This window comes from Brassica oleracea, chromosome C1 (assembly GCF_000695525.1).
Source record: "Brassica oleracea var. oleracea cultivar TO1000 chromosome C1, BOL, whole genome shotgun sequence".
Taxonomy (NCBI): domain Eukaryota; kingdom Viridiplantae; phylum Streptophyta; class Magnoliopsida; order Brassicales; family Brassicaceae; genus Brassica; species Brassica oleracea.
The window spans coordinates 33,719,798-33,735,279 of NC_027748.1; the positions used below are offsets into that span (position 1 = coordinate 33,719,798).

Below are 15,482 nucleotides of genomic sequence, written 5' to 3' on the forward strand. Positions count from 1 at the left end.
GATCTACACTAAAACATCCTAGAACTGGCATAATCACCCTTAATCTCCCTAACCCATGAATTCAAAAAATGATTACTCACTAATCTCTATGATTCCTCTTAAACCCATATTGGATTTCAGATTAATCATGTAGAGAAATAGACAAGAAATCAACAAGAACACAAGATCAAAGCAATGAAATCTGAATCAAAAGAAGTTTTTACTAGTTCTTCTCCAGAAAAAAGATTCTGCCTCTGGTGGCTACCAAAGGTACTTAAAACATATGTTTTGAAAAGTAAAAACATGCATAATGAAATGACCAAAAGGCCCTTGAGTAAACTGAATTCGAGCAAACAATAGGCGCGCAGCGACCTCCAGTAGTCGCTCCGAGAGGTCGCTACAGGCTTCGGGAGCGACCTCAGTGGGTCGCTCTGAGAGGTCGCTCCGGCTCCATTGTGTTGTCGTCACGCGATAGAAATGTGAGCGACCTCGGGGTGTCACTCTGGCCAAGTCGCTCTGGGCTTCGGGAGCGACCTGGAGTGGTCGCTCTGATAGGTCGCTCCGGGTCAGTTTTCGGCTTCCACCGGGATGAAATGGCGAGCGACTTCTCCGCATCGCTCTGGTAAGGTCGCTCTGATAAGGCAGGTCAGAGCGACTTGCTGGTGTTGCTCCGGGAAGTCGCTCCCAATGCTCTGCTCGTCCAATGATCATCTTTACACCTCTTTCGAGCTCCAAACACACCCAAATGTCTCCGAGAACTTCATGTGGTACTCCAATACCTGATAAAGACTTATGTATGCAAAATGCAACCTAAACATGGCTAAATCCTAGACTATATGATCAAAATGCACATGGGTGAATGGATAAAACAATGGAAATATGCAAGATATCATGCGCCGAAGATTACCACCTCCATTGCAATCTACTGGAACCGTATACATCCATCTAACCGTAAACTCATATAGAGATGACAGATCGGAAGACGTACAACCCTCCGAAGGAAACAAATCCGAAGCCACGCTCAGAACCCGGAGCCTAACTGATACACCACAAACCAAACCTGAGCCGTTAACCGCCCTCAAGTGACGAACCCAAGCTGATGGATTATTTGAGAAGAGCAAGAGGCGGAGCAGGACACAACCGCCGATACCATTCTGATTTGAAGGGTGAGGAGCTCCTGAGGCTAAGGACGTAGCCGAAGCGGACCAGAGATAACTCACCAACACGCTGCCACAAAGACCCGGCGGGACGAACTGAACCACCACCACCAGAGACCTTCATGCGCTGCCAACAAGGAGAAGACAAGGCGACACAACAAACAGACCAGAGAGAAACCGAGATTTACTGGAACCGGCAAACCCGGACCTCCAACTTGACACGCAGAGAAGCTCACCCCCAGACACCGCTGGAGGACGAACATGACCGACGAGGAGCTTATCGACGCCGCACGCGCCTCTACGCTCGAAGCATCTAACAAAGCGCAAAGGAAAATTTCTGGCTTTACTCCGTCAGAGTCTGGGTGACCACAACGCTGGAGGAAACCGTCCTCAAGCCACCTCAGCCGTCGCGAACCGTAGATATGAACCAGAGCGAACCAGACCTGAAGCGCTAGTCAGCCACTCCCTCAGCCGTAGAAGACGGAGACAACAAGGGGAAACACCGAGAAGAGAACTGAGATCCCGGCGGCTGCGACGGAGGCGGCGACGGAGGCGAAAAAAGCAAGCGAAACCCTTGTGCCGCTGGTAGAGAGAGGTTGGAGCGTTCACGGGGGGAGAGAGAGAGGTTGTCTTATGCTCTTATCCAAATATAAACAATCATCCTCGTACTTTTGATTTTATAGAGATTAATATGTAAGTATCAGTTTAGCAAAACAAAAAGATAAGAAAATATGTATCAAAAACTACTTTGTATGTAATATATTTCTGCAACTTAAAATATGTATGCTATATCAAGTGATGGCCCAGTGAAATAAACTTTAGCCTAGATGTAAGATTATCTTCACCGGGAAGTTTTCAATTATTTCTTAAATAATAAAAAATATTGTATTAGATATGTATTTTTATAAGTTAAAAATTCCATCCAAGAATATTTTAAAATATCTCATTTAAAATATTTTTAATTAATATGAAATCCTTATCAAATAAAATAATATTTATGTTGTTTGATGGATGCTTCAAAGGTATTTATTTGAGAACACTAAATAAAAATAGAGTAAAATAGAGTAAAAAATTTGTTGAAAAAGAGATGAAAATAATTAGAGTAATATGATGAAAAAGACCGAGAGAGAAAAAAAAAAGTGAAGTAAATGCTTTTACTCTGATAAATTATGGAGTAAAACTAAATGTGTATTTTCTTTGTTTGAATAGTAATAGAATAATATGGTGAAAAAATATTTCACTTAATTGGTTAAATTTTGGTGGAACACAAAGTAAAATAAAAGTTGGAGTAAATGTTTACTCTAACTGACTATACAGTCAAAGCCTAATAGAAAATAAACAAAGTAATATGTCGACTCCTAAAAAAGATATGTTATCACATATTTATCTGTTGAATTGTAAGTTCTAAACATGTCGTGCTGTGATTTTTAAAAAGGACTGTTTATTTTTTCCTTTTAAAAAAAAACTAAAAATTTAGGACCAAGATTCAGAGATTTTTTTTTCTTTTTCATTTTTCCTCAAAAATAATCTATTGACACTTATTTACCCGATTTTAATAGATAAAAACTCAATACAGTTAATTATCATGTTAACTAAAACTTCGTATTATCAAATATGTTATATCGATAACTGATCTAAACTAACATGAGTGCTACGCGACTTGTCATTATAAATCTATTTGACACTTTCGTTCAACATAGAACTTCTCCTTGATTTTTAATTGTTAGGGAAATTCAAGAAATTTGTCGAGGAATCCAAAAGCTCTTATTCCACTAGTTCAGGATTTGTCTGTTCTCCAGAAGTTTACAGTAGTTGTTACGGCTAACTTAATCACTAATCAAGTGAATACGAATCAATCAATATAAGAAGGAACACAAGACATTTTTGCTAACCCGGTGTTCACTTTCCTTCTTCAATGTGAAGAAGAAGCTATACTCATACTCACCCGAGAGAGAAATCAGTCTCTCAACTTTCCATTATATCAAACACGAGAGTACAATATCTAAAGGTTACAGTTCCTGTCAACCTCTCTTGATCTCTGTTACAAATCACCTAGAGATATAACTATATATGGAAGAGCCTAGCTAGCCTACCGAGAACCTAGTTCTCTCTAGCTCCCACTCTTCCGTGCATCTCCTCTTTGTTTCCCTTGTGTCTTCTTGTGTTAGGTCATCTGTCGTGACCTCTCCATCTGATATAATCAGAACTTGACCTAATGGGTTTTGTCGACTAGACCCATAGTCCATACGCGCGTGACTTGTGCAAGTTAGCCCAACTTGAACAAGTCCAGTCGTCTTGACCAAATCTCAATACATAGTTTATTTGATGACCCCGAGTTCACCGGTCCATGGGTCTGGCAAGGCAAGTTACTAAACTCTTCCAAGATCACAACGGCTGTGACCTAAAGTTTGTAACCTTAGTACAATCTATCTTTTTCTAATATCTAATACAACTCACGAGCCTTGCTTTTATATTAGGTAAGGGTAGTTACAGTTGATAACCGGTTTTCAATAACCGTAAACAATTGAGTAATATTTAGCCGTCCGTTGAACCAAAAAGCCATATAACCCAATTATCAATCTCGACGTGGTTCAATCTTCCAATATAACACTACAAGAAAACACCGGTATGTAGACGACAAATATCGTCGGTATGTCCTCGGAATAACGGTATTCCGAGGACATACCGACGAGAATGGTCGTCGGAAATTTCTCGTCGGAAAGTAAAATTTCCTCGGAATTTCCTCAAAAAATTTCGAGGGAATACCGAGAATTAAAGATTCCGAGGACATTCCAAAGAAACATTTCCTAGGACTGTTCGTCAGTATCTCCTCGGATATTTCCGATGGAACGGTCCTCGGAAACATTCCGAGAGAAAAGAGGTATCAGAATATTCCGACGAACTTCGGCCGTCGGAATATTCCGAGAAACCTTTGCCGTCGGAACATTCCGAGGAAGTGTATCCGTCGGGATATTCCGAGGAGATATGCCCTCGGAATATTCCGAGGAAGTTGTCGTCGGAATATCCCGAGGGATACACTTCCTCGGAATATTCCCAAAAATATTTTTTTTTAAATTAAATTTTTTTTTTTAATTGAAATTTGAAAGTATAAAATTAAAATTGAAATAGAAAACATATTAGATAATATTCAAAGTTGTACATACTAAAATAAAACATTTAGAGTTATAACTGATTTTTCATCACCAACGTAACAATTTTGTTATAAAAAATAACATGCTAAAATATTTTATAAAGAAGAAGACGTTAATTTTTATATTTTTAAGAATATCATAAATTACCTACTAAAATAAATAAAATTAAAACAAGTGGATGTTAATATGTTATGTCAAATGAAGCTCCTATAAAAATACATCGTGGACAGTAATTAAATATATCCTAAATCACATCCAAGATATATGTGTATTTCAATTCATCAGTATCAGAGTCATACTCAAATAATATATTATTTACGCGGGGGGTGAACATTTATTTTTTAAATTTGTCAAACCTTATTATACTAATTATATATATATTTATTTATTTATTTAAACAGAAATCGTTAATCAGCTCTACAAAGAAGAACTATGGTTACGTCTACATGGCTTGGGCGGTGTGAAAGTTGGTGACGATGAATGCATTATGGTTGATAAATTATCAACTCGATTATTACTTGATCAATTAATTATGGACAAATCTCCGAAATAACACATTTCTAAGTTTATATCACAAAATAGCACTCAAAAACTAAAATGACCAAAATAACACCTTTCTAAATTTATCCTTTGAAAATTTTAATTTTTTTATTTTTCAAAATTTGAAATCTTATCCCCAAAACCTCATTTCTCAACTCTAAACCCTAAACCCTAAACTCTAAACCCTAAACCCTAAACTCTAAACCCTAAACCCTAAACCCTAAACCCTAAACCCTAAACCCTAAACCCTAAACCCTAAACCCTAAACCCTAAACCCTAAACCCTAAACCCTAAACCCTAAACCCTAAACCCTAAACCCTAAACCCTAAACCCTAAACCCTAAACCCTAAACCCTAAACCCTAAACCCTAAACCCTAAACCCTAAACCCTAAACCCTAAACCCTAAACCCTAAACCCTAAACCCTAAACCCTAAACCTTAAACCCTAAATCCTAAACCCACCCTTTAACTCTAAACCCTAAGTTTGTGACTTTTGATAAAACATTAAGTGCTATTTTTGTGACTTTTGACCTTGAATGCTAGTTTGGAAACAAAAACTTGATTTAGTGCTATTTTTGTCTTTTTCTCATTAATTATTGATAAAAATATGCTAAATTCATAATTCTGATCATATCTAGGCTTAACTAGAAATTCCTTATCAATTAGATTTTATAGTCATCAGAAAAAGTTATGATACATAACATTATATTTTTATTATAAAACGTTTTGAACATTCGGTTATAAAATGTTTCAACATAGTTTTAAATCCCCTAAACATTATTTGTAAAGTGATTTTACACATGTCATCTGCATAATCACTCTCACCAAAAAAATGTGACATGACATACTAAAATTAATGACATGACTTATGGTTAAAAGTGACATGTACAACTACATTTAATGTTAATTTCAATTTTTGGTAACTTTTGATAATATGGTAATAACACATAAATCATCATTAAAATAAATCTATTCAAATATGTCATTAAATAATATGACAAGGGAAATATAAAAGATTTTAAAATTTCGAAATAGTATTTAAATATATTTTTATAATCATTAAAAATTTATTATTAAAAAATATTTTCAAAATGTTATACAATCTTTTTTCTAAAAAAATTAAATTTTTAATCGTAATATCATTTGTTTATTTTTGATATCTACAAATTTTAGGAATTAATTTTAGTTTTTAATTTTGATAATTATAAAAAATATATCAATTTTACTGTTTTAAAGTAATTTAATTTATCTTAACCAAAATAAATAAATGAAAATCTATGTAAATTATAGTTTTAAATATAACTTGAATATAATTTAAAATAAATCAAATTATTTATTTTAATTCTATGTTTAACTAAATTAGTATTTAATATTTTTATTAAAATATTATTTTAAAATAATAAAATCTAAAATATTAACAAATTTTTATTTTTAAATGTAATTCAAAATTTTATCACTGCACATAGTGCATGAAAACACCTAGTAGTATTTAAAAGCAAAAGTGGGCAAGCCGAAGACTTATGTGTATAAACAAAAATAAAAACAGTTAATTATAAATGGGAGAAAACACCTTTTTAATATCTACCAACAAATCAGAACTAATATTGAATTATCCGAAGGTAGAAGTCATCAATCATGATATGAACTCTAACACTAGCTGACCTAAATATAACTTTTACATATTATCTAATTGGTATACATTTAAATGTATTTATAACATACTAATCAATTAATCATCGGGGGGGGGGGGGGGGGGGGGGAGAACTAGAATAAGCAAGTACGGCCGAGATATGTCTGACAGAAAGAAAGAAAGGAAAAAACAAAACTCCTATAATAATAATAACTAGCTTTTGATCCGCGCGGATGCATGTCCGATGTAATCAAATGTTTTTCGTAGTTTTAAAATCATTCATGTTAGTGTTTCATATGTTATTGAGTTTTGACATTAGTGTATCTTGTTTATTTTGTTTAATGTACATTTATAAAGTATGAGGTTTTATTCTTCTTATTTTGTAATAATTTTGTTTTGCTTGGTAAACTAAACATAAAGTGTATAATATTAGAGGATTTAGTTGAGGTTTAATAGTTTTATTAAAGAAGAAAAATTAAATTTTGTGATTTATATCATATTTTTAAGTTTTGTTTATATAGGTTTTAGTAAAAATAAATATGATAGCAACTATAAACCAATTGGAAAAGTAACCACAAAAATATATATATCTCTCGTAATCATATTAACAAAGCATAATTAGATGAATTGATTTGAGCCATTTGGTTGTGATATTTAAATTAGTATCATTTGTAACCTAAACAATAGTGGACCTAAAAAACAAATGAAAGCCCATTGAATTTTTTTTCCGGGAAGAAAACAGAAACCATCGGCCTTCTATGTGTTTTTTTCCCGTAGAAACTTTGGGAACTTCTACCGATCTCTTCGTCGGTGCTATCTGTTGTTCTAGCGAGATCTACAGACACGCCTATGATTGTTTCACAAAAAGGATTTCTGAAGATAGATCTACTCATTACTATGGCAGATCATGGCATACAGGTTTAATCGTGTTCCTATTCCTCGAACTTTGTTTGTTTCGATTATTTGTCCTAATTTCTATTATGTGTAATGATTTTGTAAACACGATCTAAGGTTTGGAAGACGAAGACCCTTCTCTTTGATAGATAGAGGCCGTAGCGTGTATAATCAAGTCTTCAAACCTCGTCGAAGTAAACGATGAGTAATTACTAACAGAAGGTCGTCTTTGTTCGTGTTTATTCAAAGGTAATTCTAATCTATAATTTTAAGTTTAATAACAGATGTCCGCTTCTGTTGACTGTCTCAGTTCTGATAAATTGGCTAATTTTGAGAGTTTTAATTCATGATCTCGCACTTTAGATTACTAATTTAGACCAACTACTGTTTATGGATAGAAACAGAAGGACATGGGAGAGAAGGATTTATAGAAAAGCCCAGGGAGAGTGATGGTGTCGGATAGAGATGATCATCAATTGTAAAATGACATAGCAAAGGGAAGGCACAATGATCATTTAGTGGAAAGTATCAAGTACCAGTAGTGAAGATGAAAAAGAAGACAACAACCAAGACATGACAACAGACTTACTACACGGTTAGTAATCACTTCTCTATTGTAACTAATTACTAATGTGAAAGAAAAGTAGGACTGTCTAGAAAACATGTTTAGATTAGAGAACCCCGGAATGTCTTGGTTGTTATTATGCAGGATATAGTACTTGATAAATATTAAAGGGATCATGCTTACGGTTAGAAAGGGCAGAATAATAGTTTCAGGCCTTTAATATAAGGGCCAGGAATTTATTTACCCATTGGTCTGCTAAAACCATCTCAAAGGTATCTCCAAAAGGGGTATTCTGCCTCCACGAACGTAATCACTTAACTTGACCTCGCCAGTTATTCTTGAAAGGCCTGAGTTTTGTGAGAGGATGGAAAGTTGTAATTGCAGACATTTTTGGAGGATTTGCTTTGAATGATACGATGTTGAAGCTATAGAGGAAGAGGTATATATACATAGTTAGTAAAGGGCTGAAACTCACGCATAGTAAGTAATACCTAAGATTTTGTTAGTTGTGATTTTTTTTTGTATTAAATAGCGGATCAAAGTCTATATGCTTTTATTCCAAGATTGATCCGTTTGTTAGTTGCTTATAGAATATAGGTTTTGAAATATTAGATTGTTTACGGCAAGATTTGTTACAAAAATTGATATCGAATTTTATGATAGTTGCTTAAATATAGGAATATATTATGGAAACAAATTATTTATAGGTTAATAATAAATGTTTGACGTGATTTGGACGATTAGAAACTTAAAAAAGTATTTTCTGGTAGTTTATTGATATCGAATTTGCTTAAATATATGGATATATTTTGTAAGGTAAGTTGTTTTGGCAAATAATAAATGATTAGTTTTGATTTTCACTTTTCACATATATTGAAAAAATCGTATTCTATTCTGTAAGTTAATATTGAACCGGAATTACATGATTTATACGGGTTTATTGATATAAACTATGATCGTTTGGTATGACATATATTTGTATCTGTCTAATAAACTGGTTTTGATTCTGCAGACCAAAACTACTAATCTGATGCACTGAAGTAAGGGAGTATGACAATGATATACAACGGTATGAAATAGGTAAACAGCAATTGTATTTTTATTGTTTTGTGATGTAGATGTTTAGTAATGGTTTGTAATAGATGGTTTAGTAGTAAGATAAAACGTCTGTGTTTAATGTAATTCATAGAACGATATGTTAGGAAGTGGTAGGATGTGGTTTAATTTAATGGTACGATAAGTAAGGAAACATGTTTCTCGGTTTAATAATAAACGTATTTCTCGGTTTAGTAGAGGATGAAACTCTAAGTTTAATGTCAGTGGCATTCTGTGGTAATATTTGAGGAAAACTAAGGGGGAAGTACAAACTGTACTCCTGTTTTAATAGTTTAGATAATGAAGCAATCCATGAATCAAGTGATTAATTAACTAAGATCTTTAATATCCTAAGGTAGTTGGAAGAATTAAGAAATTAATAGTATTATACTATAAGAAAAGGGGTTTTGTCACATTATGACCTTTATAAGACATATTAAGATAGACAACAATTATATTTGATCTGCCCAAGTGGAAGTCTTAGCTGTTTCTATTTCGGTCAGCTCTCATTTTGTTTTCTTCTTTCGTCTAACTAGTGTTTATGGGCGGCTTATATTACTTATTTACTGTGTACTATGTACATATATAATTTTGTATACATACATACTCTACATATATATATATATATGCATCCGCATGCTGAACAACTCCCTCGTACATGCATTTACTACGAATTTTTTTGATAACGACGAGTTTAATGACAAACAATAACAATAACAATAACATAAAGCTACAAACGATTTAATTGTATAATCATTCTATGCCTACATTTCCGTCAATATTTGATTTAGTACCTACATTTCGTTAATCGCTGAATATACAGGACATTCACATGTTTTTGTTTCTATGGATTAATTCATGTATTAATGATGAATGGACATTGTAATCTTCAAATCGCTTCTTATGTGGAACTTAAAAGTTAGCCATAATAAAAAAAAAAAAAAAAAGTTAGCCATAATGAATTACAATTTTGTTTTCTTTTTGTTTTATGTAAACTGACTTTCATATTAATTAAACTTAAGAGAAAGAAAAAACATACAAGTCCAAAAGCTTAAGTTTAGAGTGAGCTTGACCATCTGTTTAAATCTAAAGGAAACACATATCATAGGAACTAAAAGCCCGATCAGAAGAAGAAGGCCCAAGTGATGTGATGTGATGATCGCAGAGAAGTGGAAGAGACGAGAGCTCGTGACTCATCTAAAACATTGTTTCCTCCGCTTGAAGTCATGGTCAGAGAAACCAGAGTTGTGCCATCGCTGAAGAAGCTCTGGGATTGGCTTGCTGGAAGCTTTGTAGAGGTTGCGAATCTGCTTATCGATGGTGGAGATGATCGTTTCAAGCGGCTTGAAGGCTTGTTGGTTAAGACGATTATTTCGTTCAGTCCGAATCCAGTAGATGGTATCTTGAATCGCTAGCAGTGTAAGGCGCAGAGAATCTCGATTACTGGGGAGCATCTGAAGTTGGAAGAACAGTGTCCTCCCAATTGAAGAGAGGTTGGAGCTGACATCGAGTAGCAATCTGTCTCCATATGGTAGTACTATAAGGACACTAAAAAAAGAGGTGATTCCTACTTTCATGACTAGTATTGCAAAGCAAGTACATAGGATCAACATTTAGTCTCCATCTATTTAACATGTTTCTTGTAGGACAGCGATCGAGTAACACGAGCCACATGAGAAAGCTATGACGTGGGATTCCATAGGAAAACCAAATGATCTTTGCCCATGGGACCTGTGGATGATGACCCTTGAGGTAAGTGTATATCTCTCCAGTGTTGTACTTCTGTCGTAATCTCTCATCAACCTCCCACTCATAGTAGTCCTCCATGTCTGATAAAACCACTGTTGTTAGATGAATCTGCACTGCTAGTTGATTCTCCGATCTTGCTGGAGGGAGGAGCCAACGTCATGCGTTGTAAAGTGAAGCTATTGTTTCTGACTTCGGAACGCCTAACCGGGAAGTGCTAACATTTAAGAAAGTATATAGATTCCCAAGCGGAGTCCAATTGTCAAACCAGAAGCGGGTACTCTCTCCATTACCAATCCGTCATTTAAGCAGTAGGTACAAGAAATTTCTTGCCTTAATCATCTTGTTAACCATCCAAAAGTAGTTATTGCTTGTGTTGATGGACCAATAATTTGATATATCACCTTTTAAAATGTCTTCCTTAAACCAGCAGACCCATACAGAGCTTGGACGAAACAAGAAGAGCTAGACAAGCTTCATGATACAAGCGAGGTTCCAACTGTGTAGGTCTTTGACGCCAAGCCCTCCTTGCTTTTTGGTAAGAGTCACTGTTTCCCAACTGACTTTAGCAGAATGGTGACCTTCACTGCTTCCTTTCCACAAGAATATACCACAAAGTGAATTGATCTTATTAATGCAAGATTTTGGCAGAATAAAACTGGAACACCAGAAGGTGGAGACACCTGCAATATTAGTTTTGATCAACAGTAGTCTTCCCGCAAAAGAAAGAGCTTTTGCAAACCAAGAAGAGATGCATTGTTTGATCTGCTGCAAAAGAGGCTCGCGGTTCTGCAAGTAGAGTTTCTTTGTACACAAGGGAACACCTAAGTAGCGCATAGGAAGGCTTCTATTAGGCATACCAGTTGATCCTTGGATTGCTGAGATTTCTTGTTCCGTAAGTCCCGACGCAAAGGAAAGATGAGTCAACTTAGTCTTTTGGCATTGGTGATGGTAAGACAGATTCCCTGGCCTCGCATCTTTATCCAACATCAGTGATAAGTAGTTCATGGCAATAACAAAGAGGTAGAGAGAAAGAGGATCTCCCTGCCTAAAGCCTCTTTTTCCTTTCAAGAAATCACTCACCGTTCCATTGTAACCTACCATAAACGATGTTGTGCAGATACAAGCTTTCAGCAGCCGAATAAAGTGGTCGGGGAGGTCTAGACTTTCCAGTGCTGAGAGGAGGAAGTCCCATGAGAGAGTATCAAACGCTTTTGCAATGTCAACCTTGATGGTAATCTTCTTTGACCCTCTGTTCTTATGATAACCATTCACGATCTCACTAGCTAGAACTAAATTTTCCACTAACAATCAGCCCTCCACAAATGCTGTCTGGTTTGGCATGATTAGTTGATGTAGAATAGGCTTTAGGCGGCACACCAGTAGGCTAGAAATCACCTTGTAGATGATATTCAAAAGGGAGATGTGTCTATAGTCAAGATATCTTAGAGACTCCTGTGAATTTGGGTTCCAAAGACAGAATTGTTGAGTTTGTGGTTTTTGGCAGGAAACCAGTGTTGAAGAATTTCTGAATCGAAATGGCACAATCCTTTCCTAGCAATGACCATGAAGCTTTGAAGAAGCCCGAGGTGAGACCACCAGGCCCTGGCGCTTTGTTTGGGTTCAGAGAGAACATGATCTTCATGATTTCATCTGATGTAGGCATCAGGAGAATGATGCCTTTTTGTTGCAGAGAGCATTTGAATGGTGTTAAGCCTTGAAACCAGTCTAGTGGGGAGAACCAAACACGTGGGAGTTGAACAGGCCCGAGGACAGCTTTGAAATTTGAAATGGCAAGAGCACTCATCTCCAACGGGTCAGTGATGATGGCACCAGATAGTAGCAGGTATGATTGAATAGCATTGTAGCTAGCTCTCACTTGACAGACACGATGGAAGTAAGTAGTATTCAGATCGCCTTCCCTTAACTAAGTTATCCTAGACTTTTGTTGAAAAAAACACTCTTCAATCTGTCTTAAAAATTGTCATTTCTAATTTAGATCATGTTCCTCAACAAAAGATTGAGTAGTTGGATCCATGAGAGCATGTACCTGCGCAAGTTGTAACAAACCGTAAGTCTCTTTAACTTTATGTTGGATATTTGAGAAATTTTCTTTATTAAGAATTTTTAAACTCCTTTTGATGCTTTTCATCTTCCAACACAGAGACGCTAGTTTGACAGACACACTTCCAGTGAGAAACCAAGCATCACTAATAACCTCCAGAAAGCTCGGGTATTTGGTTAGGTAGTTTAGGAAACGGAATGGTTGGGTACCATTTTTGGGGAATTGGAAGGCTAGGTCAATGAGACATGGTGAGTGGTCGGAGGGGACAAGGGGAAGGAAGGTTGCAGTAGCATTGGGAAAACTGGTAAGTATTTCGCTGTTAATCAGCATCAACAAAGTTTTTTAGCCACATGAGTAGCATCACGATTGTTTGTCCAGGTGTGAACAGGACCATAGAAGCGGAGGTCGAATACACCCAACTGAAACAAACTTTCTCGGAACTGATACATTTGATATGAGTGGCTACTGTGACAAAAGGAGGAGTGCTCGTAGCTGTTCAGAATTTGATTAAATTCACCTCCAATCATCCAGTGTTTTGTGTCTAAGGCTAAAGCAGTATGAACATTCAGTAGCTCAACCCAAAGGTCCGTTCTTTTCTCACTGAGATTAGAAGCATAGATTGCTGAATAGATGATAGGAGGGAAATTAGGAAAATCAACTTCACAAATAATCATCTGTATAGACTGAGAGAGTATACATACATTAGTTGGGTCCTTCCAAATGAGTATGATCCTTCCATCTTCATCAAATAGGTGGTTAGATAGGTAGCGCCAGTCTCTGCATAGAGTAGACATCAACCAGGCTAGAGAGAGTTTCTTGATATGTGTTTCCAAAAGAGCACCAAAAATAAGTGTATGGCTATAGAGCCAATCCAAAAAAGACCGATGTTTGTCCGGATCATTTAAACCTCAGACGTTCCAAAAAAAGAGCTTGACACTCATTAGGAAGAAAAAGAGGGTTCTCCAGTAGACTGGAGAGAATCATCATTAAGCAGAGGCAAAAAAGGTTTTTTTAGAGAGGGACCAATAAAAGAAAAGTTAACAAGGTACTGTAAGTGCCAATCTCTGGAAAAAGAGGTTTAGGAGGGATTAGAGGATTGAAATGAGATTTTTGGTGGAGCGGTGGGAGATATAGTAGGAGAGAAACATGATCTTTTGAGAGAAGGCTTTTGCGGTTTGTTAGAAGGACTTTTAGTGGTGGTGGTGGAAGAGTTAGATTTAAAGGTTGTGGCATGGGAGGGGGCAAACAAGGGAGATTTGGGGGCTAAAGGACTAGATGGAAGAGATAAGGAGTCAAAGGGTGGAACAGTAGGGAGAGTATGAGGAGGAGTAGGAGGGATAGTTTTTTTTAACTGGTACATAGTGTTTGTTCTGTGCAGCTTTTACATGAGTTTTTTTCTTGTGATTCTGAACCCTTTTGCTTTCCTTTTGTTCCAGGAACAGAGGCAGTTGGAGCAGGAGGAGAAGGATCTTTAGGAGGTGTGAATTTCAAGCAGTTTTTGATCACATTCCCAAGCTCATGGCAGTGCAAGCAAGTGGGAGGCAGCCACATGTAGTCAACTTGAACCTCAACTACCTCTCTGCTCTTTCTTTCAAACTCAACAACTCTTGGAAGCGGCTTAGTGAGATCAACTTCCACCTTCACATGAGACAAGGTAAGACTCACCAAGTTAAGACTAAAGTCATCAGTCTCCTTAGGATCACCAATTAAACCCGCAACCAAACTAAGCCCTTGTTGATACCGCATGTCAAGAGGGACACCCGTTAGGTGAGCCCAAATCTTTATGGCGCTGAGAGCGGGGAGTGGAAGAGGAGTGCTCAGAAGACCATTGTGCAGTATGAAACATTGAGTCTCCCACATACCATATATTCTTATATAAAATCTCCTGTCTTAGAAACTCACTCGGAATCCTAACAAGTGCAGAGCATTGCAGGGGATTGTTATGAATCTCGAGTCTCTTTCCTTTTCCCCACATGTGGTTAAAGACACTTTGAATTTGGTTGAACGGCGGGGGTCAACCGTTGAAGTAACAGACTATAAAGTCTTTGTGGAGCTCATCACCTTTCTTAAAGACTGAATCATGAATAAAAACATGTGGTCTTCCTGTTTTAGACAATGTGATTGGTGCAAGCCTTTTGAGGGATTTGTCACCTTTTACACGAAGTTTCTCAGCAAGATTTTGAGTGGCGGAAGAGGAGGGAGTGGGAAGGATGGGGGAAGTTATAACTGGAGGCTGCAAGGTGATGGGAATGGGAGAGCATGTAGGTGGGGCTACACATTCAGCTAAAGGATGGGTAGATTTAGTACTAACGGCAAGGGCATGGTTTTGAGAAGCACGGTTCGTAATCAAAGGGGAGTTATGTTTGGATATGATAATTTTCAGGTTGTTTGAATCAGAAATAGTTGAGGCGAGGTGAAGTTGTTCCAGAGAGTGGGAAGAGTTTGAAGTTTCAGAAGTAACAAATGGTGTAGGGTTTTCTGTAGCAGGAATAGTGATTTGAAATTCAATCTCAGCAAGTCCACCAAGCTGAGTAGTAGTTTCAGAAATGACTACAGTCGGAGACGAGTCTGAGGCCTGAGTCATAACAGTATCAGAGAGGGAGGGAGATAGATGAGATCTACGAATTTCAGAACGGGAAGTTGGTAGAGTTGAGGCTAGG

The 15,482-nt window shown here is 36.6% G+C and overlaps 3 protein-coding genes and 1 long non-coding RNA gene across 4 annotated transcripts; 1 reads left to right on the forward strand and 3 right to left on the reverse strand.

The window, feature by feature from the left end:
* The first annotated feature begins 7,511 nt into the window (after positions 1-7,511).
* Positions 7,512-9,205, forward strand: LOC106300532. Its single transcript, XR_001262030.1, has 3 exons — positions 7,512-7,600; positions 7,750-7,946; positions 8,929-9,205. It is a non-coding gene; the product is annotated as an uncharacterized LOC106300532 (long non-coding RNA).
* A 999-nt stretch (positions 9,206-10,204) lies between these two features.
* On the reverse strand, positions 10,205-10,838 carry LOC106337999. The gene is made up of 2 exons (XM_013777080.1): positions 10,661-10,838; positions 10,205-10,548 (listed from the first exon to the last, which is right to left on the reverse strand). The coding sequence occupies exons 1-2, from the start codon at positions 10,836-10,838 to the stop codon at positions 10,205-10,207; spliced, it is 522 nt and encodes a 173-aa protein (XP_013632534.1).
* Positions 10,839-11,222: 384 nt separating this feature from the next.
* LOC106338006 lies at positions 11,223-12,564 on the reverse strand. The gene is made up of 2 exons (XM_013777085.1): positions 12,270-12,564; positions 11,223-12,049 (listed from the first exon to the last, which is right to left on the reverse strand). The coding sequence occupies exons 1-2, from the start codon at positions 12,562-12,564 to the stop codon at positions 11,223-11,225; spliced, it is 1,122 nt and encodes a 373-aa protein (XP_013632539.1).
* A 1,605-nt stretch (positions 12,565-14,169) lies between these two features.
* LOC106338012 lies at positions 14,170-14,682 on the reverse strand. Its single transcript, XM_013777090.1, has one exon. It carries the CDS (start codon positions 14,680-14,682, stop codon positions 14,170-14,172), a length of 513 nt encoding a protein of 170 aa, XP_013632544.1.
* Between the last annotated feature and the right edge of the window lie 800 nt (positions 14,683-15,482).

Bases quoted from the DNA above. Each gene is read 5' to 3' on its own strand.
- LOC106337999 (XM_013777080.1), bottom strand. From the start codon at position 10,838: ATGGAGGACTACTATGAGTGGGAGGTTGATGAGAGATTACGACAGAAG. The intron at 10,549-10,660 runs GTCCTACAAGAA...GTGTCCTTATAG, and splicing joins GCTCGTGTTACTCGATCGCT to TACTACCATATGGAGACAGA.
- LOC106338006 (XM_013777085.1), bottom strand. From the start codon at position 12,564: ATGAGTGCTCTTGCCATTTCAAATTTCAAAGCTGTCCTCGGGCCTGTT. The intron at 12,050-12,269 runs GTTTCCTGCCAA...TGGAAAATTTAG, and splicing joins TCAGAAATTCTTCAACACTG to TTCTAGCTAGTGAGATCGTG.
- LOC106338012 (XM_013777090.1), bottom strand. From the start codon at position 14,682: ATGTGGGAGACTCAATGTTTCATACTGCACAATGGTCTTCTGAGCACT.